We start from the raw sequence: 12,504 nt of genomic DNA, 5'->3' as shown, positions 1-12,504 counted from the left end.
GATCACGAGGAGAGAAGTACGCTGAGAAGGGCTGATGCCCGGCGGCGGTCGAGACTAGCGGACAGGGTGGCGACCGAAGGAGTGAACACGCCTGGCGGAGCGTCTGCTGCGGAGACGGAGCGATAAGATCGGCTCGCGTGCATCCGCATGGATTGCCATCTTTGATTACATAATATTCATCCACACCGTGAGGCAACGGATCCCTCGTATCAACGTTGCATGCTGTCGGGGAAAGCGCTGTTAGCGATCGGCTGTTAAGGCCGGCACGGCACTCGAGGGCCAGCACCACTCCTGGCCGTCATTGTCTCCCCAGTCCTGATGTTTTACATGCCACACCAGATAATCATTTAAGGCTGAGTCGACCTAGGAGAGGCCCAGGACAGATTCGGATATCCGTCGCTGGCGTCGCCCGCGAGCGCGAATCGAACTCCGGCCGCCCGGGGTTCGCCGCTCCCCGCCACGTCCACAACTCTGCCCACCTCCACCAACGCCGGATATCACCACGCCGCACCACCACGCCGCACCACCACGCCGCACCACCACGCCGCACCACCACGCCGCACCAGCACGCGACCTCACCCCGCGCGCACAACGTGACGCCGCCGCCGCAACCACGCCGACCGTGGTGGCCGCTTCGTACCACGCGACGTGCTCCCGCCACTCGCGCCACTCGCGCCACGTGCGTCGTCGCGAGCCGCGGCTCTTCACGGCGAGCCGGGCCAACCTCGTCACGGCGCGCAGCCCACTCCACCCACGCATGGCCGAGGGCCACGGATGGCCGAGGGCCACGCGCGACCGTTGCGCAACAGATGGGGATGGGGCCGGCCACGGGGAGGGCCGCTCGCTCGCCCCCCCCCCCCCTCTCTGAGCCGAGGGAACTGTCGGGCGTGCTATTCCGATCCTCGTCATTATTGAGGCCGTGGTTTATTATTATTTTACATCTCTCAGATTGAACCTAAACAGAGACGGGGAAACAACAAATGCATCGTCTCGAGTCTCTCGCCATCGCCTCCGCGGGAGGCGTGGGGGCCACATGCAGGGGGTGGGTAGCGCTATACATTGCTGGATGATTTCCACGATTTTCTACTGGCCCATGTCAAGTAAACATACAAATCACCCCACTCGCCAAGTCTTTCCTGTCTGATGCTGTTTGCACTGCTGTTGCTGCTGTTAGTATTGCTCCTATCAGTATTGCTGCTGCTGCTAGTACTTCTGTTGCTGCTGTTGGTACTGCTGCTAGTACTGCTGCTGTTGCTGCTGCTAGTACTGCTGCTGTTAGTGTTGCTTTTGCTGCTGCTTCTAGTACTGATGTTGCTGCTGCTAGTACTGCTGCTAGTACTGCTGCTGTTGCTGCTGCTAGTACTGCTGCTGTTGCTGCTGCTAGTACTGCTGCTAGTACTGCTGCTGTTGCTGCTGCTAGTACTGCTGCTAGTACTGCTGCTGTTGCTGCTGCTAGTACTGCTGCTGTTAGTGTTGCTGCTGCTGTTGTGGACTTGCTGGGTACTCGCTGTGAGCCACTCGACCACAGCGGCGAGTCACTGCTCTTGGCTCTCATCCGTCGATAGAGCGGCGCTTGGCTCGATGGGGCCGAGCGCCGTCTTCTTTGTGGGGCAGGGGACGGTGGGAGGCATGATGGCTCGTGACGATGACTCGTGACGATGATCCACTCGTCATCGTCAGCCGTGATCCATCCACTGCTGGATGAAGGCCCCCCCCCCCCCCGCCCTTAGCCACCGCCGTCGTCTCTCGCGGTCCTGTGATGCCGCGGCCCGTCCGGTGTCTTCCCGCGGCCTCGGATCTCGTCGCTGGATCCGCTCTCGGGACGCGTTCCATCCATCTATCCCGACACTGCCTCCGCGTCATTGTTCTTCACCGTCACCCCCGTCACCCCCGTCACCCCCGTCACCCCCGTCACCCCCGTCACCCCCGTCACCCCCGTCACCCCCGTCACCCCCGTCACCCCCGTCACCCCCGTCACCCCCGTCACCCCCGTCACCCCCGTCACCCCCGTCACCCCCGTCACCCCCGTCACCCCCGTCACCCCCGTCACCCCCGTCACCCCCGTCACCCCCCGTCACCCCCGTCACCCCCGTCACCCCCGTCACCCCCGTCACCCCCGTCACCCCCGTCACCCCCGTCACCCCCGTCACCCCCGTCACCCCCGTCACCCCCGTCACCCCCCGTCACCGTCATCCCGTCGAGCCAGCCGTGCCGTGCCCTCGCCCACGCTAATGCGTTATGGATGGCATCTCCCACCTGTCTGCGCCCTCCGCTCCTGGCGTGCCCCCCCCCCTCATCCTATCTCGATGCAGTCCCCACGCGCGCGTGCAGCTCTCCCCGTGTGTCGTTCCCGTACGTTTCGGTCTTCGTTCCGCAATGTCCGCGCTCCCGATCCGTGTCATGAGGGAGGGCGCCGATTCAACGTCCGTGTCGTTCTGTGGACGCGGAGCTGCGTTGCTTTTCACGATAAACGAGTCGCGCTGCAGCAGCACCCTTGGTCTCATTGCACCAGCGGGACACTTCACAGAATGTACGTTTCGTTTTTCTCTCTCGCTAATATTACAACAGTGCCATCGGCGTCTTGTCCGCTCGGGAAGGAAGTTTACATCCAGGACTCACTCGCTGGCAGTGAACTGCGGGGCCCAGTCGAGCGGTCATCAAATCATTATCTGAACCGGACCACGAGTGGAAAACCAGGCTGCACGTTCTGCGCGCGTGTCTGGTTTCGGTGTGCAAGTGAGACGCTGTCAGATCTACACCTGCGGTCACTTTAACGGCCTCTTAATCCAGACTAGCCCCCCCCCCCCCCCCACATCTTTTTGCTCTGTCGAGTGTCCATGAAATGCCCAACTCGTGTTTTCTCCGAGCTAAAATGCAGCGAGGACAATGAGGCTGAAGGTGATGCGCGTGCCCTGCGCGTCTCGTTTTCGGGGTGCGATGATGACTGGCGGGGCTGAGCACACGTAGCACGCCTGTGTTGACGCAGCGCTGCGAACCTGGCGGGCCGAGGGTTCACTTCCTTGCCATGGAGAACAGCGGCGATTGATCTACGAGCCCGTCCTGGGTCTCCCCTCTGCCAACTCGGGCGTTAATGAATGCCCGAGAGCGGTGTGCAAACATCACCACTGGGGAGACAAAGGCGGCCGGGCGTGGTGCTGGCCTCGCTACCCAATCGCATGCCGTGTCGGCCTCAGCGATGCTCGCAAACAACACTTGCCTTCGACAATACCTGCCCTAAGGCTACACGGGGGGGGGGGGGGGGTATTGGTCTCGGCACACTCCTGTGTGTGTGCGTGTATGTTGGGGAGCGGTGCGCGCTGCGCTGCGAACCCGGCAACCCGAGTTCGAATCCCGCTCACGGCCAACACCGGTGACGATGATCTGAACCGGTCCCTATGTCGACTCCGCCTCAGATGAGTCCCTGGTTGCAATGTGTAAACATCACCACTGGGGAGACAAAGGCAGCCGGGCGTGGTTGCTGGCCATCCACCCCCTCGTGCGCTGTGCCGGCCTTTATACGCGCTCACTAAAAGCACTTGCCCCAAAAGTATGTTAAGGCTATACGGGGACCTTTGTCTTGTATTCGTGCACATTGGAGTCCACTTTATGCTGCCGATGATGCTGCTAATGATGATGATGGTGCTGCTGATGATGCTGATAATGATGATGCTGATAATGATGCTGCTACTGATGATGATGATGATTCTGCTGCTGCTCCATCAGCCCGTGTGCAAGCGGCGAGCCTTGCACATTTCACGCGGCGGCCGCAGTGTGGAGAACCTAGCCTGGCACAAGCACCGAGGCCTCGCCGGCGACATCACCGCCACTTGGCGGTGAACGACGCCGCTTTGTGAGTCTGTGCCACTAATGCACCTCATCGTCACGTGAAGCACATTAATCGCACCTCTTTCTAATGGAAATATCCGCCACATAATGGCCCACAACATCACAAGGGGTTGCCATGCTGCAATCTGTAGGCATTACCGAGGCAATAACACGCGCGGCCTGGAAAATTGAGCGTAAGCGGAGCATAAACATCATCATTACCACGTGAAAACAATGCGGCTGGGACATTGTTGCGAGTAAAAACATGCAATTTGTTAGCCTACGGTATTATGGGAGGGCGGGTGGAGCGGTGTCGCAGTGGTTCGCGCACCGCACTGAAAACTCAGCGGTGGACTGACCATGGCTGTCGATTGATCATTTTCGTACTTTGAAGAAAAACTAAATCGATGCTCACACGGCCGATTGGACGTGAGCGCAGCGAGTCTTAGGAATCGAGCGATGACTCGATGCGTCGTCGCGGCTCTCTCCCTCGCACGCACGAATACAGATGTCGTGGGTAGCCTCACTTGAACCCCAGCCCTGAGTTGAACCCCTGATTCCGCGTGAGACGCCCGTGTGTTTATCTCTCTGTTTATTTTCCACTCGTGTTGTTGCTCCCTCCTCCCCGCTGGGTGGTGGTGGTGGAGGTGTTGCTGTTACTCTGCTGTCCGTCCCTGTCCCGCGTCTTTACTGAGTCGCTGCTGCCGCTTGCCGTGTGCGTTGCACGCAGAATTACAACCGCATCGGTCACCATCAGCCACGGTAAATCCGCTGCTGGATGGATGGATGTACGGCCGAACTCCTTCGATCTTTAGCCGGTCGCCCACCAGATCTCCGTGTCGCGAGACGGAGATGGTGTTTTGATTTAGACGGTGCCCGCAAAGTATCCAAACGAGTCCTCCTCGGTCGTCCGACGAGGGAAAAAAAATTGATAAAAAGTTGAAGAGTGTGGCAGAGAGATCCACGCTTGGATTTACGGAGAGGCGACTATTCGGGACACGCGGGTCGGAGCACGCGCGATCAACGACATGGGGTTGACTGGGCTTGTGGAAGACACGGGAGGTGATAGTTTGGCGAAGGCTGATGATTCAACTGTGATTCAGACTGGCACCGCGCACGGTATTTGCTGTCGGGAGAGCGAGCGAGCTACTCGAGAGGAGGGAACCGCAGAGACGCGGGGAGGCAACAGCCCAAGCTCCGCGATCCTCGACATGAAGATGTTTTTCAGCCCATTCGTTGTACTGAACTTCTATGCCCCCCCCCCGCGCGCCGCCTTCTCCAACCCGCACAGACCAGCGTGGTGAAGTATGACCAAATTAATCCCCAAGAACCGGCACGGCGTGTGGAGTGGGCTGACAAGGGGGCGGTCGCTCACGTCCAGGATGAGATCGGCGCAAACACAACCACCACGACCGCCATTGCGGTCCACTCGTGATGCTGCTCCAGGTGCTGCGACTGCACCGTCTCGCACGCCCCTCTGCGTGGCTGCACTCCCCCCTGGTGGAGACGGAACGCCACTGCCTCGCCTGGGTGTACAGGAGATTGTGGGTTCAAATCAAGATTGCCTCTTATTAATAAACACCACAGACCGTAGGGGCAAGCGCTGTGAGCGAGCGCCTATGAAGGCTGGCCAGGCACACGAGGGGGTGGATGGCCAGCACCACGCCCGGCCGCCTTTGTCTCCCCAGTTGCGATGTTTACACACCGCACCGGGTACTCCGCACCATGTACTCATTTGAGGCTGAGTCGACCTAGGCGAGGAGGCCCAGGACCGGTTCAGATAATCGTCACAGATATTTTACAGCACAACTCAAGTTCAAGTTCATTTATTTGGTATAGCCCTGTGAGCCATTCGGCTCTTGAATCGGGTGCAACCGCAACAAACAAAAAAACTAAAACATGAACAAGAAAACATCTTAAAGTGACTATGTGCAAACAGAAAATCCAAGAAAAGACAGCAAAATATTGCAGAAAAAGCACCGTACACCAACACTGCGTAAATCCCAGTGGGATGCAAGTCAAACAACAACAACCACAAGACAATTTAGATTAAGGCCACCAGTCTAACTGTACTACAGCAAACAAACATGGCCAAACCGAAAAACTTTTCGAAAATCACCAAAATAAAGCCATAAAAGCAATGAAACAGTGATCATAGGAACTGTGACCGAATTTTCACAATAAACGAAGTAAACAACATGTACTACCAAAACCCTGCAGCCACAGCTGGCTGCATGAGTCACTACACAACAGCAGGAGCATCAGTCGGAGTGTCAACATTTTTCAATGCACCTTTAAGATCAGCACACTAAATCAAAACACAGATCATACTTGCAGCGATCATCCGGAGCGAAACATTTCATTGTATTTTAGGCCACTGAATTGAAGTGGCAGCTAGGGGTGTACAACTCCTCTAGAGCAGTTTTGAGAGAAGATCATAGGTAGTGATTCAAGTTGCAGTTTATTGGCAATAGCATTCCAGACCCTGGGGGCATCAATAGCAAAGGCCCTTCCTCCAGTATTTGTGCGGCAATAGGGAATGTGAAGCTGGTAAATGAGCGAAGACCTTAGGTCAAATTTGTTCTTTGAAACAAAGAGGAGATCCAGCAGGTAGTCTGTGGATTTCTTTGTAAGTACATCGTGAATAAATACGATCTGATGCACAAGCCGTCGAACATTGAGAGATGTTAAGTTTGACCCAATGTAGAGATCACGGTGGTGACTTCTATATGGGCAGTTCAATGCAAATCTTAAGGACGAGTGATACATTGAGTCAAGCTTCTTCAGTGCAGTGCTTGGGGCTGAGTTATACACGATGTCACAGTAATCAAGTAGAGGCAGTACGGTAGCTTTTATCAATTCCAAACGGAACATAGGGGGGAAGCAGTGCTTGTGTCGATACAGAAAAGCAATTTTTATTTTTGTCTTTTTACCAATATAATCAATGTGATCTTCAAAATTCAGTTTTGAATCAAGAATGACCCCAAGATACGTATAGGTATTGACTTGTTCTATTTGATAATTATTTAAGAAATGTAATTGGGGAAAAATAACTTCCTGCTTTAGTTAGTGATGTACAGGAGGTCGTGGGTTCGATCCCGCCCCTGGCGCCTGCTGCTGTACATTTGGAGTTTGCGGTGTCTCTCTCCCCGTGCGACCGCGTGGATTTTTTCTGTGTCCTCCCCCCCACTCCACATATAGAATCAACGTGAGTCACGCGTTGAGACTTATTTGGCTGCTGCTGTCAATTTGCTACGTGGTGATGATGATGATGATCCGTGACTTGGTTGAGCTATCATTTGAGATATCCAGGTCGCCTCTCCATCACGGTGCAGTGGCTCTTCACTCAGTTTCAGAGGCACTTTCGCCAAGAAGACATCATCAGTGTGAGGGCCGCCACGCCATTTGAAACCACTGGGGATTTTTGACAGCAGCAGCACGATGATGATGGGGTGTTTTTTTACATTTCGTGTAATTCATGGAACTCTTTTGGCCAGTATCGTGGTATGGAAAATAAGAATAGGCGTGTAACCTTTTCGCCAATACAACAGGAGTTGTGTTAATATGTTTACACACCAAATAGATGACACCCTTTGTAGGGGGGACTCAAGTCCTGCATTAACCACACACAGCACTTGTGGTGATAATCAATATTCTTGAATCGCCTTCAGTCGAACACCGGTGAGACGAGGCCATACAGAAGGCTGTCTGGTGTAGGACAATCAGTTTCAAAGACAGTGCCGTGCATGATGATTATCTGAGCATGTTTGCATGTTCACCGCAATTACGTGTGGTTAATGCAGTTCTTGGTGGAACCAAGAAGATGAAGTTCTTGGTGTCTTGCACGAGGTGTCTGCTTGATGTTGGAACATCTCAACACAGCTCACCTCGCTTGGTGTGCATCCTAAAGGCCACCAGGGGCTGCCAGTACGGCCCGCGGACCTTGCGATGAAGCAACACGTGGGGCTCGGTGGGCCCCCCCCACTCCACCCGCCCCCACCCACTCCCCCCCATTCCCGCCCCCAACTCCAACCCCACTCCCCCTCTCACTCCATCCCCCCCACTCCATCCCCCCCACTCCATCCATCCCCCCATTTCCCCCCCACTCCACCCGTCTACACCCGCCCACCCCCCACTCCGCCCCCCTGCCCCCCCTTCACTGCCCCCCCGCCCCCCTTCACTGCCCCCCCCCTCACTGCCCCCCCCCCCTCACTGCCCCCCACTCCGCCCACTCCAACTCTACCCGCTCCGCCCACTCTACCCCCCCCCGGCTGGCAGGGTGACGCGCGGCGCGCAGTGCATGGCGGTCTTCTCGTCCCACCCGCCCACGCCGCCCTCGTCCCGGCGGCCTCCGCCGATTATTTATTTATTTAATCAACAACTACGAGGAGGCCCCTGACAGCCCTCAGACGCCGCCGTCATTCTTCTAATTCTTCATTCTTCTAATTCTTCTTCATTGTCAATGTCAGCGCTGCCGTAATAGGAGGGTGACGCGCGCCATCGCTCGAGCCGGGCCGCGTTCCCACCGTGCTGAGCAACCACAACAACAACCACCACCATCACAACCACCACCTCGTCAGGGAGAGGAGGAGGGAGGCCCTGGGTGAGTATCCAAGTCGCGGGGGCCTCGGGGTTCTCTGGGCGGTACAGCAACAAGGACGAGTGACTGGTGGTACAGTGAGTGATGGTACAGTGACGAGTGGTGGTACAGTGACGAGTGGTGGTACAGTGACGAGTGGTGGTACAGTGAGTGATGGTACAGTGACGAGTGGTGGTACAGTGAGTGGTGGTACAGTGACGAGTGAGTGGTGGTACAGTGTGTTATGGTACAGTGACGAGTGGTGGTACAGTGACGAGTGAGTGGTGGTACAGTAGGTAATATGTGTATGTGATGGTACAGTGAGCAGGATGGGTGTGTTATGGTATAGTAAGCAGGATGGGTGTGTGATGGTATAACAACAAGTAAAGTCACAGTACAGACCTGTAATACTGTGCGTTGATAGAAGGCAGTACAGCAAGTAGTACTATGTGCAAGGCAGCAGGTTTTAGAAGGCAGTAATATGGTAATAGGTTGGTAATATCAGCACAGCAAGTGGGATGGGTGAAGGCAGTAGATTGTGGGTTTGGCAGATGACTGTGGCCATGGCTGCTACAGTGGTGTCAAGTTCATCAAGCACGACGTATGTGTGAGTATTTGACCACCACGCTGGTCAGCGCGGGTTGGTCACGTGGCGAGGGTAGGACGCAACATGAGATTGTGAAGCTGTCTGCTTTCAAAGCATCCCTGGGAATCGTCATCACGTCAACACCACCATTATTATTAGCAGCGGCGACCAGATCAGCTGAGCATGGACCCAGCGGCGATGCCCGCCGGTGAACTCCGGGGAGCTGCACCCTGGCGCACACAGCCCCCTGCGGCGGTGGGCACGAGGTTCAGTGCAGCAGCAGCGGACCGACCCTGCGTCCGGGGGGTATTTCGGCTGCTGCCGCGCGTTGCCGCTGCTGCCGCGCGTTGCCGCACGACGATACGGCCCCTGCCCCCCGTGTTGGGCAAATCGTTCGTGGGGGCAGCAAGGTCGCTTCGGGTAAAAAAAACGATAGATTTTGATTTAAAGCTTTCGTGACTGCAGTGATTCATATTCTTGGTTCTTTCGGTAAAGTCACGTAGAAGGGAAATAATAAAATAATATTAATATAAAACAAAACAAATTCTCACGACGTTTCGACTGCAACACAAGCAATCATCATCAAGTGTGAAATCCACAGCAAGAAAATTAGATTTTTTAAAATATGTATATTATTTTATTATTTCCCTTCTACGTGACTTTACCGAAAGAACCAAGAATAAGAACGATAGAGTCTAGCTACCAGTGGGCCCTCGGTAGGTCAAATAAAAAAAAAGGTCTTTTTTATGGTTACATAAAAACATGGGAAGGGGGGTGGCGGTTGCTTGACGAGATGTGTAGCTGATGGACTCCGCTGCCGCGCCCTGTCGTCGTGGCTAGGAGATGTTAACTACTCGCCTGGTATACGGGAGGTCGCGGGTTCGATCTCGACCCTGACGCTTGTATATTTGGAGTTTGCGGTGTCTCTCTCTCCCCGTGGTCGTGTGGATTTGTCTCCGGGTTCTCCGTGTTTTTTCTAACCCTCCACATTTAGTACCAACATCGGCACGTTCCCAGTATTTGGCTGCTCTAGAAAATGTCCACGCGGCGATGATGAGCCACCACTTCGTTGGACTTTCATTCGTGGTGGCGCCAGGTGGCTTCTGAAAAAAAGAGACATACACAGCTCAGCGGGGCCTTTACCTCGTCAAATAAGAAATACTTTTTCAAGTTTTATCAGTCCTTGGGCAAGATACATGGGAAGGAGTGTGAGGAGCTGACGGACTGCACCACTGCTGCTGCCCCCTGCACCGTGCTCTGGACTGGTGCCATCTCCTGGTGTCACGCCACCTCCGCCGGCGCTATTAATACCCGCAGCTTGCAGTGCACCGGCGCAGAGCTGATGGTGAAAACTCAACGCCTTGGTCGTCAACAACAATGCCGCGGGCCTTGAGAGGAAAAAAAATTGTATCTGTAGTAGGAAACGTTTCGGGCAATGGCTCTTCTTCATGGCACGTGGTGCTATGATGGACATTTTCTACTTTCTTTTTAAGGCCACAGTGTTACGAACAAATTTGTTGAACGTTTTGTTGTTGGCACCTGTGCACCGCTGCTCAGCGCAGCAGCAGTAGCAGTAAATAACTTGTTTTGATGGTTGAGTGGGCATGTGTATGCTTGTGTGTGCGAAGCAATGTGTGGTGCTGTGGTTCATGCAGAGTGTGGCGCAGTGGTTAGCGCGCTGTATGTGTATGTGTGTGTATTTATGTGCGTGTGTGTGTATGTATGTGTATGTGTGCCCCAACAATCTGTTGCAGGCCATACAGGGGATCTTTATCTTTGTATGTGTGTAAAAGGATCTGGACACATTCCCATCAGTGACCTCCTCTGGCAGGCAAGGCTGCGATGGCTGGGTCATGTAGCCTACATGCCCAGCCACTGCATGCCCCCAAGCAGCTTCTGTTTGGCCGCATAGAGGGGGCTAAACGGGGACGGCATGGGCTGGAGAAGAGATGGAGTGATGCGGTACAGGAGGACGTGGAGCTGAGTGAACTTGCCGATGACTGGTACCAGCGGTGTGAATATCGGCCTCTGTGGAGGAGGCTCGTGAAGGACGCTGCTGGGCAGTTGGAGGCAGTCGCCCTCCAACAACAACGGAGGGCGGAGGAGCGACGCTCACAACAATGAGCGGAGCGCCGGGTCGCTAAAGCACAGGAAGTTGGCACAGTAGGGGGCACTGGTGGTGCATCAGCCAGTCATCTCAGTCATCTCAGTCAGTCGACCCGTGGCACCTGGGTCTGTCCCGGGCGTTCGACACTTCATGTGGCCTCAACGTGCACATAGCCTGGCACAAGCGTCGTGGTGACGTCACCGCCACTTAGTGGCGAATAGCGGTTGTTGTAGTACGTGTGTGAATGTGTGTACGTGTGTGAATGTGTGTACGTGTGTTTACCCTCTTCACACCCTCTCACGTGACCCCAAGGGCGGCGCTACCTTGGCACAAGCGCCGCGCTGCTGTCGTCACGGCCGCTGAGTGGCACGTGGAGGCTGTCGGCGTGCGCGTGTCGCCTCTGCTCCCAGGAGATCCCATGCGGGCGTGAGGGAGCGGTGCCCGCGTGAAGCTTCGCCGGCGCCCAGCCCAGTGGTGGGGGGGGGGGGGGACGATGTCCCGCGGGTCGCCATGGCAGAAGCGGGGGGGAGCTCTCTCCCTGGAGCCGGACGCCCCCAAAACCCGGCCGGGAGGTAAGCCCCACCCTCATCGTCGCCGCCTCCGTCACCACCGCCATCACCGCCACGGTCACCGCCGCCGCCACCATCACGGTCACCGCCGCTGCCACCACCATCATCGCCACTACCACTGCCACCGCCACCACCGCCGTCACCGTCAGCACCACCGCCACAGTCACCGTCACTACCACTGAGTTAAGCCACAGTCGCCCCGTTGATGAAATGGGGAACACGAGTGCGGAGAAGTGACGGCGTCTGCCCCGGTCGCCAATGACCGCACGGAGAGCAAGGAAGAGGCACGATACCGTGGATTCTGGGGCGCTGTGTCCGACGCTGCGCCGTTTGTCCTGTGAAGCGTTTAGTCGGCGGCGCTTGCACCAAGCGTGTACGGGGCGTTTCGTCCGTAGGCCACGGGGAGGGCACGGGGAGGGCACGGGCCCCGGGCCGGTAGCGCCAGGGACACCAAAGTGGACCCGTGTGGCGCTGGTTTGGGCTTCCCGGTTTTTTTGGAGTTAACCCTTTTTATCAATGCGTCCGGTTTTCTCCAGGGTGAGACGCTATGAGCAGCAACAACAATGCAACTTTACACTCGGGCTTTCATTCTTATTGGGTCATCGTCACGTAAAACCATCTTCGTGCCGCCACGCCCAGCAACACAGGGACATCATCATCGCCAATTACGTCCTCACTAGCGCCGCTCCCAGTATGAGCGATAGTGCACCATCCAGGGCTTCATCGTTGAACGGTTCCCCGGTCGCTGTGTCGGCGAGATGTTAACGACCTCGCCTGGTACACAGGAGGTCGTGGATTCGATCCCCAACCCTGACGCCTGCTGTAAATTTGGAGTTTG

General features: G+C 55.9%; 1 protein-coding gene across 1 annotated transcript in view; it reads left to right on the top strand.

The window, feature by feature from the left end:
• Positions 1 to 8,120: 8,120 nt before the first annotated feature.
• The window catches only part of LOC144730152 (E3 ubiquitin-protein ligase RNF123-like), a 73,718-nt gene continuing 69,334 nt past the window's right edge, over positions 8,121 to 12,504 (top strand). Inside the window, exons 1-2 of the mRNA XM_078610738.1 lie at positions 8,121 to 8,428; positions 11,410 to 11,669. Of these exons, the coding sequence (XP_078466864.1) occupies positions 11,591 to 11,669 (79 nt within the window). The 5' untranslated portion in view covers positions 8,121 to 8,428; positions 11,410 to 11,590. The remainder of the gene's footprint in view (positions 8,429 to 11,409; positions 11,670 to 12,504) is intronic.

Source organism: Lampetra planeri, chromosome 34 (assembly GCF_965212315.1).
Source record: "Lampetra planeri chromosome 34, kcLamPlan1.2.h2, whole genome shotgun sequence".
In the NCBI taxonomy this organism is placed as follows: domain Eukaryota; kingdom Metazoa; phylum Chordata; class Hyperoartia; order Petromyzontiformes; family Petromyzontidae; genus Lampetra; species Lampetra planeri.
Note: the sequence above shows the minus strand (reverse complement) of the source record. Positions and strands in the feature narration are given on the sequence as shown.